Source organism: Tamandua tetradactyla, chromosome 7 (assembly GCF_023851605.1).
Source record: "Tamandua tetradactyla isolate mTamTet1 chromosome 7, mTamTet1.pri, whole genome shotgun sequence".
Lineage (NCBI taxonomy): Eukaryota > Metazoa > Chordata > Mammalia > Pilosa > Myrmecophagidae > Tamandua > Tamandua tetradactyla.
The window spans coordinates 29,062,831-29,081,119 of record NC_135333.1 but is presented as its reverse complement, the minus strand read 5'-3'; the positions used below and the strand labels follow the sequence as shown (position 1 = coordinate 29,081,119).

At 49.4% G+C, this 18,289-nt stretch overlaps 1 protein-coding gene across 4 annotated transcripts; it reads left to right on the top strand.

Moving 5' to 3' along the window:
• The first annotated feature begins 1,681 nt into the window (after nucleotides 1–1,681).
• Nucleotides 1,682–18,176, top strand: IFT27 (intraflagellar transport 27). Of its 4 annotated transcripts, XM_077168710.1 has the most exons (9): nucleotides 1,762–1,821; nucleotides 2,110–2,230; nucleotides 8,609–8,688; nucleotides 9,062–9,121; nucleotides 10,235–10,294; nucleotides 12,246–12,363; nucleotides 13,241–13,350; nucleotides 15,721–15,743; nucleotides 17,928–18,176. In XM_077168710.1, coding segments are annotated over exons 2-9 (486 nt in total). In that variant the 5' UTR covers nucleotides 1,762–1,821; nucleotides 2,110–2,196; the 3' UTR covers nucleotides 17,929–18,176. The 4 variants fall into 4 exon arrangements, with proteins under 4 accessions (XP_077024823.1, XP_077024824.1, XP_077024825.1 ...); XM_077168708.1 differs by lacking the exon at nucleotides 15,721–15,743 and having other exon boundaries at nucleotides 1,682–1,777; XM_077168709.1 differs by lacking the exon at nucleotides 15,721–15,743 and having other exon boundaries at nucleotides 1,732–1,799.
• Nucleotides 18,177–18,289: the final 113 nt, after the last annotated feature.

Below are 18,289 nucleotides of genomic sequence, written 5' to 3'. Positions count from 1 at the left end.
CGGTTTTCTTCTCGAGGGTTCATGCAGAATGACTCTCAAAAGTCTTTTCCCCACTAATTTCCCCTAGAATCTCTTCTTTATTCAGAGAGATTTTGTGTCCAAGGAACTTGCTAATACGCCCTACATGTGGTAGGGCACAGGCAGACAGACACACACACCCTCCGACTGCGATGGCAAGATGCAGAGAGGCTTGCACCCCGTAGAGGGTAAAATCAGCCCCGGGACTGTGCAGGGAATGCCAAGCCCGGCTCATCGCAGCCGCTTGTCAGAGCGGTTAGGAGGCGCTCGGCCTGGGATGATTAAAGAGTCCCTGGGAACTACTGACAGTTGCCCTTCTCCTCCCCTCCCAGCCAAGTCCTTGCTTCTGGGTCAGCCGAAACAGCCGCGCACTGAGGGGAGCAGAGCTATTAACCCCTTCTCCTCCACAAAGCCTGTGGGTCCAGCGCGGGGCGGGGCGGGGCGGGGGAGGGCGGAGGATCCAGGCATCAGGCTCCTCCCATCTGAAAGGTCCTTGCTATAAGCCCAGCAATAAGCCCGTGTACCCCACAAAGCAAAAGCTCAAGAATTGCTAGTTGAATGAATGGATGACCAGAAGGGTAAACTCGACCAAATTCATTCATTCATTCAAAAACATTTATTGAGTGTCTCACCGTGCTGGATTCTGTTCCAAATGCTAGCGGCCGCTTTTCCTTCTGTTTAGTGAGCAAGTTCCCAGGGGTCCCAGCAAAAGTGAGAACAGGGGGTGCATCTGCCCACCCTATGACGATGATGATAAACCCAAAGTCTGCCTAGATAAATTCCTTCTCGTTCATCCACTCAACAATTGTTTGTAAAAATAAAAGACAATAAATCATTAATTGAACACCTACACTGTCCCTACTCTTTCTCACTTTCAATTCTCACAACAACCCATGAGGTAGTTTTACTTCTGCCCACGGCAGTGATTTAAGTCTGGGTTTCCTGACTGCACAGCAAGAGGGACCTCCCAGGAAAGTTAACTGTTGTTTACGGATCCTTCCTGAGTGTTGGGCAAAGTCCTTGACCACAAGCTTGCATACAATCTGTGGCATGAGACACATCTCCATTTTACATGAGAGGAAATGGGGTCCCAGGAAAGTAAGACCCCCAGATCCATGCGTTGCTTCATTCAACCGCCCAAAGTTTAGTCGTTCTCCCATTTGTTCACTGGCACCACCTTAAACGCTTTCGTATTTTAGATTTCAAAGCGTATACAAAATGAGATGTCGCTGCTGGATGCGAAGTAAGGGCTGGATTTCTCAAAACACCTTACAGCTCCAATCCTGGGATGGGAATTGGGAAAGCAACAAAGACCTGCGAATTCAGTGGCGCGCAAACTCGCGCGCAGGGTTTTAACCACCGCAACCTCCCCACTGCGCAGGCGCCGTTCCAGCGTCCCGCGAACCCGAAAGGCCCCTTCGTGGGAGAACCCACTTCTAGAAGGGCAGGGGGTGAAGCTGAGCCTCATTCCTCCGAAGATGGTCCAGACCAGCCTCCGGCCAATCAGAGAACTTCTTTCATCACGGCTCGGGGCTACAAGGCGTTGGAGCGTCTTTTCCCGGGACTTTCCGGAGAGGTAGGGGCGGGAGAGGAAAATGATTGATATCTCCTGCAGCCATTCGTCAAGCGGCAAGAGCTTGAAGAGCAGACACTATGACGAATGGTGTCACCAGGAAGGAATGCTCGCCCCGCCCACCTCCCCCCACTGGATCTGCGGGACGCCTCCAGGGGTGGAGCTTTCGGCGGCAGCCAATCGAGGGTGAGTGAGGAAGAGGAGGCGGGTACGTGGGCGATGGTCGCCTGGTGAGCGTGTTAGACGCGGGACTTGGGGCGGGGTGTGTGGTGCTTGTCCCTGGACCTCGGGACTACGGCTTGGGCCGGGAGGGGAGCCGTGTCGCCACGCTTTCATCTTTCCAGGCTGCTTTCTGAGGCCTGAGCCGAGCCCCATCTGGAGCTCTCTTGCTTCCCCGGACCCTAAAGCTTTTCTTAGCCGCCCCACCTGTCCCCTTCCCCACCGCTGTCGCAGGTCGCCGTCGTCACTCCTTGGGAGTGAGTCCTAGCCCGTCCCCCTTCCCCCATCCCCCTTCTCAGGCAGACCCGGAGCCCCCGAAGCCCACTCTACCATCTCCTGTAGCCGCCGCTCTTCCCTTCTCTGGTCCGTGGTGGTTGGTGGTTACCATGGTGAAGCTGGCAGCCAAATGCATCCTGGCAGGTGAGTTTGAAAACTTGGGGTGAATACGGTGGTCTCCGGAGTCCAGATGCTTCATAATTTATCGAGAGCTTTTGATCACGTAAATTGCTTGCCCTCTTCCCGAGTCCTTGCAGTTTCTGATAGTCAGTTCCCCTGGGTGTAGGAAAAATTAGCTTCCAAAGCACTTGGCAGCTGGATCCTCCACCCCCACCCCACCTTCGACATATTCTGAGACCACCACCCTCCCCAGCCTGAGCTGTATCAGGAGAAGTAGACTCATTAAACAATCAGCTAAATCATCCCTATTTGTGCTTCAACTAAGTCAGTTCTTGGACTCCAAAGTTCAGCACCAATAACTTTGGCAGTCTTTATTTTAGTGATTTTCCCCTGATCCCCACCCCTCTAATAACAGGGGTAAGAGAGAGGAATGTAGAGTTGACCAGAGTTTGGAAAAGGCCCTTGTATGTTGTCCTCAAGACCCAAAGATGTGCTGCCCCGCTCTAGAGAGAATAAGTGTTCAGTCCCCCAAGTGCAGAAATCTTTGTACGATTTGTTGACTAGTAAATCCAAACACCCAGAACCATGCCTGGAACATAGTAGATGCTCAATAAATATCTATAAAATAAATACATGCCATTTCCATCTGTCAGGCTCCCCTTGTATCCATTTTCACACTTACAGAAACAGCTGCCTTGACTTTGTGGCTACTAAACAAATACATATTTTCCTGAGTCCTTGCTGCATGCCAGGCACACGTGTCTCGTTTCAGCAGTCACCATACACAGTGGGGTAGGTGCTGCTAGTGTTGAGATCTTAGAGGTGCCCAGAGGTGAAGTCTCTTGCTCAAGGTCACCTGCTAGTGAAGGTCAGAGGCAGGATTTCAATCTACCCCGCTCCAAAATTCTTAACTTAGGCTACTTTTGAAACTCATGAGCTCGCCAGATTTCCACCAGCTCAGTAAAGAAGCAGCAGGAGTTCTGCAGAGAAAGAAGAGATTCCTTTTTTGCATTGTCCCTCTTCCAGATTGAACATAGATAATATTTTTAATGACCTCTCAGAAATTTGAAATAAAAGGGTCACACAGAAAGATGACTGACAATAGCTCAAATCATACTGGAGCAGAAGAAATTAAGGGTTCTCAAGAGAGGTTCTCATGTTTCCTAAACGCCAGGGGAGGCAGTATTGTGTAATGAAACTGATTCTAGCTGTTCCTCTTATTGACTATATCATCTTGGTTGAAGCACTTCTGAGCCCATTTCCTCACAGGTAGGGTGGGAAAGATTTTATTTTCTCAGGTTAGATTTTTTTTAATGGGCTTCTCTCTTAAACTGTTGTATCTCTTAGTCATTCTTTCTTTATTTTAAATTTAACTCTCCAACGTGGGGCCAACTTACTGAACACTTCCTGTGTGCCAGCACAGTGCTAAATGCTTCAACCCAGACCATCCTGCATCCACATCCCTACAGCGTCGGTCCTTTCATTAGCCTGATTTTCCAGATGAGGTGACTGAGGCCAAGAGTGGTTAGGGCACTCGCCCTGGACCTCACAGCTGATCAGTGGCAGAGCTGGGCTCTAGACCCAGCAATCTGATTTCCAGGGCTTGTTCTTAGCGCTGTGCTGTACCATCCTCAAGCCTGCAGCCTACATCCTTGGCCTTTCTTGAAGCCCATTCCTTCTGACATTTGTGTCATCTCATTTCAGCCATGGCTTGAGTAGGTCATCCCTGAACTCCAGCCTGGCCCTCAGTCCACAGCATCCTTGTTCCAAGGTCTCAAAGGCATCCGCTCTTGGGAAATTTCCAGAGACCAAAAGACTGGTGGGTCAGTCTCCACCGTCTTCTGCCTCCTGAGTTCATATTCCTGTTCTCTGTGCGCACACACACACGTATTCCCCTCACCGATTTTACTTTTCCTTTCACTCCTTGCAGGTCCACTGTTAAAACTGAGTTAATTTATCTTTTTCTGTCACATATATAGATAACAAGGGACATGATAGTCAATTCAAGTGTTGATCCATGCAACAGATATTCATTGAGCACCTACTATCTGTGAGTCAGCATGCAGAGTGCAATAAGAATACAAGGATGAATCAGCCCTGCTGTCATGGAAGTGCTAAGATAGTCATGAGAAGTTATAATGTGGCAAAGACAAACCAGATGCCCTCCATGTGGCAGATGCTGGGGAATTGCCTCTTGGCACAGCTGTTTAATGTTGTGGCTCTGCCGAAGAGAGAAAATAACAATGACATTTATCTATATTTTAGTTGCTTAATAAACATTTAAATAGCACTCATTATAGGCCAGGCAGTGTACATGTTAGCTCATTAAATTCTCATGAGTGAGATGCTATGCGATAGGTGCTTTTTTCTCCATTTAACAGATGTGGCAGATTAGGCCCAAGGAGATTAAGTAACTCACCTAAGACCACACAGCTAGTAAATGGTGGAGCTAGAGCCTGACTCCACGTTCCATACCCCTAAACACTATGCTATGTGACTGCTCAATATCTGGGGGGGGTCTTAACAGTGCCTCTCTGTCCAGGTGCTCTGGCGTCCAATCTCCTGCTACCTGAAGTGAGCCCTGTTAGCCACACAGGTAAAGGCAAAGGAGGGAGAATGACCTCAGAGGCTGCTTGGGGAAAACACCCTTTGAGTTGTGTCTGGCAGAGAACCGGCAAGATTTGGCCTTGGGTTGGAGGGACCTGGAAGCAAATGGACATGAGGAATTTTCAGGGATCAAAAGCATAGGAGTGTTGAGCCCAGATATTGTATGAGGGAGAGTTGGAGAGAGAGTTGGCAGATCTGTGAAGGGTGGGCAGTGGATGGAATCATCACCAGGTTTTGTGTGGAAGCGTGACAGGAGAAAAGGCCCATCTGGTGATGGCGTGCTCTAGGTGAGTTAGAGCAGGGAGGAAAAGGGAAAGCGAGAAGGCCAGTTAGCAATATTGTTTTCAGTCAAGAAAACAGAAAATGCACCAGGCATTTCAACAAAGCAAATTTATTACATGGAATCGGTTCAACAGGTGTTGGAGAACTGGAAAAGTAAGAAATCAATGAGAGCACAGAAGTGGTGGGTGGAGGTTGGGTTGTCAGAAGTCTGAATGGCCCCGCAGTGCTGGGATCCAGACCTCTGAGCAGGGCCCGGCTGGTGCTGGTACATCAGGAGTTGAGTCACCAGCGCCTCCTGCCACCATGTGCCACAGACTGCTAGGACCCATTTCTCACTGATAAGGAGCTCGGTGCCATGTTCAGGGCAAGACACGACCGGACCAGCTCCGGCCTGTGCTTAAGGATCTGTGTTTTGAAGGCACCCCTGGTTCTAAGCCAGGGTTCAGGCAAAGTGCGGAAACCACGATAGGGCTTTTCAGAGAGAGAATTTAACAGGGGGTATTGATTAAACCCTGTGAGACAGTAGCTGTGGGAAGTAGGGCTGGGTGCACCGAGGGGAGCGGGTGGTGTTATCAGAACTGGAACCACCCCCCGGAGCTGAGACCCAGATCTCTGAAAAGGGGGCCCTGCCCACTCAAGACTGGTCTCAGAGGGAGTGATGAGCCTGATCTGGGAGTGCAAAATAGCAACCAAAAAGTAAAACAGATGCTAAAGACAAGAACAAACTGCTGCCACCAAAGTGAAGCCCCGGCTGGGATGATGGCGAGAGTTGCAGCAAGCAAACGGGAAGGAGCAAGCCCCTCCTTCGCACTGGCCTTCTGGTCTTGCCCCTGCCCCCATCAGCAGAATCTCATAAGAAGCCCCCAGTAAAGGAGAACTGGGGTTCACAGAGTCCCAGCCCCAGCATCTCAAAGCAGGGCATAAAAAAAGGGTGGGCTTGGGGCTCAGGGAGGGAGGGGCATGGGGTAACTCGGGCAGTGTCAGCAGTGAGAACAGAGGGAAAGTGTGCTTAGGTCTAAGCAAAAGATGTCAGGAAGTGGGGGCGGCAGATATGGTGAGAAAAGAGAAGGAGCAGGCAGGGACGACTGGTTTGGAGGCAGGATGGGGAGAATGACTGGTGGCCTTGAGAGCAGAGAAGTGAGATTGGTAGGCAAAATCACTTGGGCTCGGGGCACCACGCAGGCCCACAGGCATAGACAAGCTGTGTGTGGTTGAAGGCGCATCGTTCCTATGAACACAGCCACATGTGACTGGAAATGCAGACGAAGCTTGGGGGAAAGAGCCTGAGTCGACAGGTAGCAGTCCAGGTCACAAGAGTAAGTGGGACAGTGAAACAGAATGGGGCAGGCGGGGGGCTGGGGAACCAGGCTGTGCAGGGTCACCAAGGGCTCAGGGAGGAGGGCCACGTCAGGGCTGACTCACAGCCTTCAGAGACATTAGCGAGGATGCGAACTGGACTTGACAGCAAGGAGGTCACATGGCCTTCTTGCCTCGCATCTTTGTGGACATCTCCCTGTCTGTGTCAAGCAGGACCCCTCCCTGCTGTCCGTGGAGGCTCAGCTCTGGCCCCGAGGGAAGTCTGCCACACTGATCACACCGCTGGCTCTTTTCTTTCCTCGATGTTCCCTTAGATGCTGTGGTTCTCAGTTGGTGCTATTTGAATTTGCACTTGTCATCTTGTTGCTCTGCAAATGTGTTTATCAGTTATTTCACCTCCCTGTGCTCAGATCCCTCCTTATCGCCGACACAGGAGGTTTTCCATAAGTGTCGGTGACTCTGCCTGACATTTGGAAAAAAAGTCCTGAAATTAACGAGCACAAATCTGTGGGGAATTTCACAAGTGGAAAGAGGCAGTTTCCAACTCGATTCAGAAGCAAAATTGGAGCAGAGAGTATGGATGCAGCCATAGGACGAGGGAGGAAAGCAGTGAGCTCTGTTTGCTGTGAGATGCCTGGTGGGAGTCTAGGCTGTGGCCGTCCCCAGGTGTTGCGGAAGGCTGCAGCTTTGAGGCTTTCAGGGGCAGTGTTGAAAATGGGTCACAAGTAGCCCCTGATCTCTAGGAGAGGGGTGGGGCACGATGGAGAGGGTGCCATCTTGGACTCCTGGGCAACTCCCCCCCCCCCTTCCTGGAGTCTCCATCTGTCAAATGAGTCTAACGTTACTCCCCTGGGGGTGGGGAGGACGGGAAGGAATGAGTGAAACTGCAGGAGTGGGGTCATGGGAGGGGCTCAACCGAGATCAGTTCCCTTCTAAGAAGGGGTGGCAACAGGAAAAGTTAAGCCCCAGTGGCTCACTCACACCCGGAGGAGTTGACATGAAACACTGGGAGCCAAGTAATTGCTTTACAAGAGAGAATCATCAGTGGGAAAAGTCAAAACTGAAAAGTGAGCTGCATGGCAGACTTTGGAGAAGTCCAGGAAAGTGAGTGTTGAAGCCAACGGTAAGTAGGGAGCAAGGTGAAGACATTGCAGCAGAGATGTTGAGCCAAGAATGCAGGGTGCATGGGTGACTCAGCTAATCATCAAGTGGGCGAGAAAGTGGAGCACAGGTGTTCTGTAGGGGGCTGGGTGATGGAGAAGAAATCAATAAAGGCTCTCATGGTAGAAAAGTTACTGCAGATGAAAACAACGCCGAGCAGCGCCATCAGTGAAATAGTTGGGAAAGCAAAAGGAAGATCCCCAGCACCTCTTGAGAGGCACAGGAGCAACTCCAGATTAAATTGCTCTGACTGTCTTGTGAAAAGTCTAGATCTCAGACCAAAACAGTGACATCAGCCTTTAGTTGTAGGATATCAGTTTCTAGGGCTGTTGGCTAAGGAAGAAAAGCCAAGAAGATAAATGCAGAGGAGTAAGACAAGCCACACACAGGAAACCATTGCTCTTGCAAATAGGATTGGTGGAGAGGCCCTGAGGAAGATGAATCCACCATGGTTACAAAAGAACACGCCGAGGTAGACATGGCATGTACCTTGGAAATGAATTCAAGGATGGCAAGTGTGGCAGCTGACTTCCTGGTTCCGCTGGAAACACTTCTAACCCCCTACCACTCCACTCCCCCCACCCACAGTATTCAGACGGACACTCTAAACTCAGATTGGTTCTTTTAGTCAGGTCTACAGCTGTCTGTGCCTGGTCGATTACACTTCTTTACCTTCAAGACTTCAAAGTCAATTCCAGTTTGAAAGTGACAGGTTTTCCCCGTAGGGTGTGTTTCAATGTAAGAAGTCAGTTTTGTTTCCAGCACTCTGAAACCCTCCTTAAGCTCTGGTTACCTTCTGAGTCAATTCTTTTGGATAAAAGGATTAGCCTTGAAGAAATGTGACTCTGGCCCTTGTGAGTTTTGAAGATTGTACTCATAGACACATTGCCCTCAGAGCAAGTTCCTGGGAGTCAAGTACATTTTTAATGAAAATTCGTTGAAGTTACTGCTTTCAAGATGGGTTGTTCTGAGGTAGGAGATTCCCCAGGCAGGAGAGGACTGCAGTTATGTCCTTCTTCTGCCTTGATCCAACAGGAGACCCAGCAGTGGGCAAGACCGCCCTGGCACAGATCCTCCGCAGCGATGGCACCCATTTCCAGAAGAGCTACACCCTGGTGAGAGGGGGCAGTTGTAGACCTGGCCAGTGCTTAAGGGGCAAGGGACCAGGTGGCCCAAGGGGGTGACTGGCCCAGATTGCTTGAAGACGCCCTGGGGAACTAGCAGAGACTGGGAGGCTGCTTGGAGGCCCAGGTAGAGGTTGTTTCCCAGAGGCCACTGAGCCAGGGCAGCCACACTCTTGTGGGTGGGAAGGTGGGGTGAGATTCCATGGTCCTCTGTGACGTCTGCAGCCCCAGTCACTTTTCATTGAAAGTGAGTCCAGGCACAAACACTGAGTCTCCCTTCCAGAGAGTTGGGGTGCCCATCACATCTTCCTGTAGTGTTTTCCCTGGGGCTCCCTAGTGTCATGTTCTTGGTTTTCCTCGGCAGACAACCGGGGTGGATTTGGTGGTAAAGACAGTGCTGGTTCCTGACACGAGTGACAGCGTGGTAAGTGGCACCCGTCATCCGAGAGGACTCAGTACTGCTGAACTGGGCCCTGTGGTCTCCATGACCACCGCCATCCTCCCTATGAGAGACGCCGGGCCAGGCCTTGGCTTGGCCGTGACGGAGCACTTGGAGACACAGTTGTGGAACGCAGGCAGTGTGCTGTGGAGGGCCTGAGTGTTTGGGAGGAGATCAGAAAAACCAAGATGTGGCTTTGCCTTCAAGGGATTTGTTAGCTAGTACCAGAGTTCTTAGCCCCATGTAGGAATCCATGAACTCTTGGAATTGAATTGCAAGATGTTGTGTTTGTGTGTATTTTTCTGGAGAGAGGGTTTATAGTTTTCACCAGGTCCTTAAAGAGGTTCATAATTAAAAAAAAAAAAAAATGTTAACACTAAGAATCATTTTGCAGTGAGAAGGGCTAAAGACACAAGCCCAGGTGACTCGTGTGTAAAGCAGATTATGGCACTGACATTCAGACAGTGTGTGCTGGGGGCCACAAGCCAACAAGGGGGGTCCAGGGCAGGGAAGAGACTTCATAGAGCAGTGGCACCGAGGAGGCTTCCCCGATGGGCTGGCGATGGTTCGAACAGGGGCAGGAAGGGTCATCCTGCACCTTCTGTCACCTCACCATGGCCCTCCCAGAATGACAATAGCCTGTCCTACTTTAAACGCCTTTCCCAGGCCTCCTCAGTGACCTCCTTTAAAAAGGAATTGTTCTAAGACTTGAAAATCAATTTGGTTAACAAAGTGCAAAATGACCTTTTGGAAACCAGAACACTTGTCGCCTATTTAGCATTCTGTTCTGCCAGCTGGGAAGTCAGCTTGTGCCTGGTATTTTTGCACTCAGGGTTGGAAGAGGTGCGGCACCTTCAGAAAGTGCTAGTTTATGTGGGAAAGCTTTGTCCTGCCTCTGTGAGACTCAAGAGTTAGTTCCTTTTTCCCATCATCTTTCTCCTGCCTTGGGGAAGAAGTAGGGTGTTCTGAAAATATGTGTGCGTGTGTGTGCCCGGTGTCCGTGCATTTTGCCACTAACACAAGGTCTATGGTGAGCAGAGCCTAATATTGATGACTTGCAGCTAATGGCTTCCCCATGTGTAGATTTTCTCATTCTAGGAACTCTTCATTTTTGACTCTGCTGGCAAGGAGCTGTTTTCTGAAATGCTGGATAAATTGGCAAGTAGCATGTGGTCTTTTTCCTAACCATCACCTCCACCTCCCACCAAAACATTTGCACCTTTTAATGCTCACTCAGAAACGTCACTGCACTACAGCAGTCAAGAGAAGGGACCATGACAACATTCTTTAAGGGGCATTTCTGCAATACTTAGAGTTTTGGTCACTTGGCAATTAGGAGTGGCCACAGCACATGGTGGCCCCTGCTCCAACCATGGAATGGCCAGTGCGAAATGCTGTGTGGCTCAGGTCTTGCAGCCTCTCCCATTCTGGGCCCCCTGTTGGGCACCGCTTCTAAATGGGGCTCTTTTGGCACATCTCATCGCTTCTTGGATGGTACTAAATATTTCCTTCCCTATAGGGGGTGCCCTTCAGGCCCTAGAATGGGCTCACCTTGGCCCAGCCCTTGGGAGTAGGGGCATTCCCCCAGGACTTGCTCTGGACCACCGCCCTGAGCTCCTCATGCCCTCATCCAACCGCTCGCCTACCCTCCCAGCCATCCTCTTAGGATCCATCTTGCCGTACCTTCTAAGGTACGATTTGCTAATCTGGGCCAGCGAGCTAATTAGAAGGTCTGAGTTCTCCCAAACCCTCCCCAGCCTTTCCAAGAACAGCCACATTTTAATAGAAACTGTTTCTGCCCCCTTTTTTTTTTTTATCTAATTAAGAGAAAAGGCTCTGGTGATGGTCATCTCAGCAGGGTTGGCCTTCATACACCGATTCAGGATGTTTGCAAAGCACTGAGTGTGTGCATGGCACAGAAAGGGGCAGATGCATTTGGGCAGGGAAGGGCACACGCTGCCTCCAGCCAGCCCTCACCTCGGCCATCAGCTCTGTCTTGGTCCCAATCATATCCTGGGTCCCCTCCCTGAGGACCGGAGGAAGGAGAGCGTGTTGCTGAGGCATCTCCTCCATGCACATAGAACCACAGTGTGGTTCTAGCAAGAGCTGAAGAGGTGGTCTGTGGAGTGGGGGTGTAAGGGGGTCATCAGTTTAATCCGAGTTTCTCTGTCTGGAAGCCAGTGCAGCCTTGGAGGATGGGGAGTGAGCCTTCAGCACCAACCCTGGGCTTGCCTTTCAAGGACAATTGGAGGGGAAAGGACTCTCTCCACTTCCTGGGAGGTTCCTGATGCCCCTGAAATAAGGTAGACCCTAACTGTGCAGAGTGGCAGTGCAGAGACCAAGGTATGGCTAAGTAAGGGTCATGTGCCCCCAGGGTGCAGGGCCACAGCCAGAGCAGGACCATCCTACATCCCAGTAGAGGCAGCAGGACGTCTCTGGACTCTGAGCAGCCTCTGAGAGTGGAGTCCTGGCTCCTCATTGACAGAGGGAGCCCTGTCCATTTATTGGTCTGGTTTGCATTCAGGCTCATTGATGCAGACACTGCAAGAGAGACATGAGGGCTCTTTACATATTAAAAACCCAGCTCTTATTGAGATAGTGCAAGCAAACAAGCTTCCAGTGAGTGACAAATGAAAGGAGACTACTCTTCCACGTTGCGAAACGAAAGCAGTGCGCCTGGTGTCATATTAGGACCTCAGTGAAGATGGGTGGAGATGAACTGAGGAAGCTAGTGGCAGAGGAAGGCGTTTCTGCGTAGAGAGAAGCCTAGATTCTACTCCTGCCTCTGTTTTTCTTTTTTCTTCTTCTTTCAAAAGCTTGACCGGAACAAGTTCGTTACCCTCTCCAATTCAGTTTCTTCCGCTCCAAAGTTGGGATATTTAGGTGGCGCCTGCAAAGCTGTGAGGTTTCAGAGCCTTGCACTGAAAGCACCCAGCAGGGAGGCTGCCAAAGCTGTGAGCTCACACCCTTGGGCTCTCATGGCCCCTCAATAGTTTTTTTCATTTCCCTCCACCCACATATCCCTTCCCCTGGAAAGCAAGATTTTCTCCCTGCCTAGAAGTTACTTTCCCTGTTACTGACGTGTGCTCATCCTGTCCCTCTCATGCAGTGGGAGAATCCCAACGTCCTGTGTCTTGTCTATGATGTGACCAATGAGCAGTCCTTCAACAACTGCAGCAAGTGGCTGGAGAAGGCACGTGCACAGGTCCCAGGCCTCTCCCTCCCAGGTAGGACTGCAGATACCCTGCATTCCCCAGCAGCCCCTCTGCCCTTGAAGGGTGCAGGATCGTTGGGAGGTAGCCAGGGGTGCAGGAATGGGTTCCCCGTCCTCTGAGTCGAGTGGCCTGGATTGTATGCTGACTCTGCCTCTTAGTTGCCACATCAGGCTTGGTTTCCACACCTCTCCACGTCTGTGCAATGGGAATAATGACACCCACTTTGCAGGGTAGCAAGGAGACTCGGTTGTAAGCGGGAAGGTGCTGCACAAATGAGATGCTCCTCGAAAGCTTACCCCAGGGGAGAATTCCCTGTTCTCTTTTGTAAATATATTCAAGTCCTGTGATCACTGTTGAATACTTTAAATCAGTTTATTTTCCATCACTAGGTGACAGCAACAAATATTCCTCCTATAGACCAGGGAGAGCCATCTCCAGACAGGCCAAAAAATTAGCTGCAGCTAATACAGCCGGGAACAGACCAAAATTACCTCTCAGCTCTGACTCCCAACCCAGGCCTTAGATTAGTATTAATAACCATTTTTTAAGTTTTTCCCATATGCTAGGAATGATTGCAAATGCTCTCATAAATTTGGCCCTTACCTTCACAGGGCTTGCAGCCTCAGGGAGACAAGACACAGGTTTAGAAAACAGACTGAGCACAAGTTTTGTGTTACAAGCAAAGCCCACCTGTCATCTCTGTGGCCTTGGGGGCCAGCACAATTGTTCCCCCAGGTCCCCTTTGTGCTCACCGCCTTCCATGAGGCACCACCTACCTAGGATGCTTTATGCCCCTCAGAAAATTGTGTGCTTGCTCCTTTCTCTCTCCAGCTGTGCTCCCAGATGGCCACAGTTAAGTGCGATGCTTTTGGTTGTTTCTTTTGAGTAGGTGTTTTAGTGGGAAATAAAACAGACCTGGCCGACAGACGAGCAGTGGAGTCAGCTCAGGCCCAGACGTGGGCTCTGGGCCAAGGCCTGGAATGTTTTGAAACATCAGTGGTAAGTACCTCCACCTGCTCTGCAGCCAAGTTTGGAGTGGGCCTCTGCTGGAAGCAGTTTTTCACATGGCCTCACATGCGTTGAGTTTTCCTCCACCATATACAAAGTTTCAATTGGAACCAATGTTCACATCTTAGCCCAGGATGTTTTCTCAATATAACAGGGGTCCCTCATGCATTACAATAAAGCAGATTGCTCAGCCAGGCCTGGGAAAAGCTGTATTTCAAGTACAGGCATACCTTGCTTTAAAGCAGTTTGCAGATACTGAATTTTTTTTTTTACAAATTGAAGTTTTGTGGCAACCCTGCATCAAGCATTTCTTTCGGTGCCATTTTTCCATTAGCATGTGCTCACTTTGTCATTCTCTGTCACATTTTAATTAAGGTTTGTACATTTTTTAGACATAATGCTCTTGCACACTTAATAGATGACCATATAGTATAAATATAACTTTTATATGCACTGGGAAACCAAAAAGTTCATGTGACTCGCTTTATTGCGATACTCACTTTATTGCAGTGATCTGGAACTGAACCTACAATATCTCCGAGGTGTGCCTGTTGTAAGAAATACAAGGGCACTGGGTCCAGTGCTAGTAACCCTTGCCTGTGAACTAGAGATCACAGTGTTCTCTGAGTGTTGTGTCCTTAGTCCCTCATGTGAATCCTGTGAACCAGGAATTGGCACAATTCCCATTTCAGTGTTAAGAAGGTAACATGAGTTGCCCAAGGTCACATGACAAGTAAAGGGTTGAGCCAGGACCAGGATCCATGGCTCCATATCCCACCTGGTCCTCCTTATCCCCACCTGGGTGCTGCCCCAGGAGTCTCTGGGCCACAGTGTCCTCCGGTAGGGTTGGCAGGAGACATCATTAAGCAGGAAAACCAGGGTTATCTGTTATCAGCATCTTCAGTACACACAAATCATGATTTTTGGTTGTTCAGCCCTGTCAGACCCCTTACTGTGTCTGAAGGGCAGCCTCCCTGCAGCCAGGGTGCAGGCGCGTGACCCAGGCTTCACCGATCAGAATATTTAGGTGAGATTTCACCTTGGAAGGGAATAAAAATTCACCCCTGCAGGAGCGGCCAAGAAGCATCCCTATCAGGCACAGGGGTGGCTGGATGGCCTGCAAGGCCATACCATTGGAGCTGCTGTGGTAGTAGCTCAGCCCTCAGTCCTGGCTTTGTGGCCTCTGGACTTGATTCTTTGGCCTCCACAAGTTAGTGGACTAGTTAATATCCTAAAGATCATTTTCCTCTCAAATCCTACATTGGCTAAAGTGGCTTCTGTTGTTGCATCTACGAAACTTGGCTGATGTTCATATAAATGTGACCTTTTAAATCCCCCTAGGAGTAGATTAAGGAAGGTCTGCTGGTGGAAGCCAGGTGCCCTGAGCTCCAGCAGTGAATAGCAAAACTAGCTGCGAGGCCTTGGGCATGATGTTGAACCTACTGGCGCCTCAGGCCCCTCATTTGGAAAATAAGGATCACAAAAGACATCCCTCATTGAGTAATAAAAATGAGACTTAAATAAGACGGCGAATATAAAAATACTTAGCAAAGTCTGGTGCAGAGGAAACACTCAATAAATGTTTAGCTTTTTGAGAGTTTAAATGTCCCCCTGGAATCTTGTTTCTACTATTATTACTTACTAAGTCCCTGTATTCATAGATAATGCAAAGATAAATGTTACCCTTGCCTCTGGTCCAATTATCACAAATGCTGAATGAACGGAGTTCAAATTAGTGGGCTTTTACTATATAGAGCACAGCATACCTTTGAGCAAGACAGTAAGCTGTACTACCCATGCCAGGTAATATTTCAGTATTCCCTCTTCCTCCATTCATATGTGTGAAATTGTCCACCTGCCCCAACTCTTGGTGGGAACAAAAAAATGAAAACCCAGCCCTAGCACGTTAGTCACAAAGACCACGGGGCAGTGTGTTTAAACTCCACTCAAGTATTGCTGCTCCGTCAAAACAGGTGGGTATAAATTGTGCTTGAAGAGCCCATAGCAAAGCACTCGATATTAACTGTGCAAGTTAACTAGTCCCCCCTGAGTCGATGCTAACTGAGGTGCCACTGGCAGCTCGGTTAAGAAAGCTGTAATTAAAAAGGAAATATAACTAAGTGCTGCTTGAGACGCAGCCAAGCCCATCTCCACCTCTCTCCTTACTAAATGCAGTGGCAGTCATTATGCCCACCTGCAGGAGGCACCTAAATGAGCCTTTGAATTTCTGATACCCCTTGATATTTGCATCAGTCCAAAAAAATAGCATTTCTAAACAAAATTTTTTTTTAATGTTCATCACTGTAAGAAGTTGGACATTATTAACTACAAACCAGTGATTTTGTATTTAATAATTCACAGGAAGAAGAGGAAACTAACATTTGGTGGGTGCCTAATATGTGCTGGAGTTTGCATGCGTTACCTGTTTAATTTTCATGACAGCCCAGCAAGGCAGCTACTCCTCCTGTCCCTGTTTCACAAATGACAAACAGACTCAGGGAGGTTAAGTAGCTTTCCCTGGTTGCACAGCTAATGAGAGGGAGAGCCGGGACTGGGATTCAGGCTTATTCAGTTTCAAAACCTGGGCCCTGGGTGGGTCACGGTGGCTTGGCAGGTAGATTTCTCACCTGCCATGCCAGAGACCCGGGTTTGATTCCCGGTGCCTGCCCACGTTAAAAAAAAAAAAAAATCCTGGACCTTCTAGAAGGGGTGTTCCAAGCATGGCACGAGGGAACAGCTCTGTCCCACAGAGCCTCTTCAGGATTCTCACAGAATACCACCCCAGATGAAGTGCTTGTTGAAGCCTGGTCAGAGTACTTCACTCTGAGCAAACCCACTCTTGTAGGTTTCCAAACTATACAAATGAGATTATAATTTGTCATTTGACAGACAGATTCTTCATTGCATATGAAAACCAGTTCAGTGTGCACTTACTATTTCAGGAGCATGCCGTGGTATCTATTGAGGCTTGCCCACACTGAATTCCTTACTTTTTATGTTGTGTTCCCCCAAGATCTTGCTTTCAAGAGCTTTAGGATTATCTGGAAATCCTTGTGCATGTGCTATTTAAGCTTCATTCTCGTTCCATTCAGTACTTGACTGTATTTTCAATTGATGTTTCATTTACTGTCTGGCATTGGCATTGCTTTGGGACATGACACCCTGAGCAACCAAAGGGGCCTTGCATGTAGAACTGAGTTATTATTTCCCTTATGTCCCGCTGGAGGGTGACAGCTTTCACAGGCTCTTGGCTGGCTGTCCCTGGTACCAACTGCACAGTCACTCGCAGCCCACCTTTTAGCATTGTCACATATGTTCCCTTCTTGGCCAGCTCATTTCCTTCACCCTGGAATTTCCTTTGCTAGAAAGTCCAGGTAGTTGCCACAGAGACAGGTTTTCTTTTCACATTTCTTTCATCCTGGCTGGCACAGTGGAAAGGCTGCTTCTCAGGAGACTGGGCTCTGCCACCACCCAGCTAGGCCACTCATGCCTAGGCCCCAGGTTACTCCTCTGTAAAACAAAGTCACGTCATGACTTCTGTAGCATTCTTCAGTTTGGAAATTCTTCAGTTTCTTTGGGGATATTTTGCTGTCTCTTATCGAGGCTGCACTTTTGCCAGCTGCCAAGGATGACTTCAAAATGGGTTATTTTGCATTCATAGCTTGAGCTGCTCTCTTCAAAGTAGTGAATTCTTTCTTCTGCCAACTTATTTCTTAAAAAAAAGAAAAAGAAAATATGTACAGATGCCTGTATAGGAAAGAGAGAACAATAGGTATTAAGTTAAGAACTTGCCTTTTCTTGCCATGCTGTCCATACTTGCCCTGTAGGACCTGTTCTTTCCCACTCTTAGATAAAATCCAGGGCAAGTTCAATAATTTCCTGATCTCTCTAGGGTAATAAAAAGTCTTTTGAGCTTTTTTAGCCACAAAAATATCCATTATTTCAGTTATTAAGATGCCCAGTACTGCATAATTGTCAAAATTTCAAACTTAGCTTGAAGTTGGAGCTTATTTCCTCCAAACCGCTGCAGAGAAGCTGGGCTGGCTTGTAACTTGGCGGAAAGGGGCGCGAGCAGGCCGTGGCTGCCTCACCTAGGCTGCCATCAGGACTCGGCGCTCTCACCTGCAGCTTCCCTAAGGCAGGTGGTCCCTCTTGGGCTAACGGCTTGCTCCTCTTGCAGCCCCTGCCTATTCTTGGGGGAACCTGTCACCCTCCTGGAGGCCATCACTGCGGGTCCCTGTAAAACCTCCAGGCTGGCTCTCCAACTCTGCCCACCATGGCCCCAGGGAAGCTCTGCCACAGCCTTTTAGTGTGACAGACAAGGCCTTGCAAGCTGCCAGGGCAGCTTCAGCCCGGCCAGCAGAACGGCCAGCCCCAGTCTCACCTGATTCTTGTCAAGTGAGGGTCCTACCCTTGCCTGCCCCTCCCCCACCCCCAGCCCAGGCTTTCTCTGTGAACCCTGCTGCTGGGCTTGGGCAAACAAAGATGAAATGAGGCGCATTCAGTGAGTGCTGGCTGGCTTTGATGACAAAACCAGCACAGCCGACTGCTTCACCTTCTCTCTGCAGAAGGAGATGGAAAACTATGAGGCCCCTTTCCACTGTCTGGCCAGGCAGTTCTACCAGCTGTACCGGGAAAAGGTGGAAGTTTTCCACTCCTTGGTGTGAAGTTGTTGGGCAGTTGTCCCTTACAGCGGTGTGGTGCTGCCGTGGAGCTGGCAAGAGGCACTGTCACCTTGGAAGATGAGAAGATGGAATTGCCTCTGCACTTCCAATATATCATGACGGCTTTAAATAAAATTAGGATAAAGTGTAGAAGCAGCAGCTTCTTCTGTTCTTGGCTGGGGCAACCCTGGCTCCATTTTGTGTTTTGGTTGCTGTGGCGCTGTCTGCTCCAGAGCGGCCCCAGAGCCGAGCACGGGACGTCGATG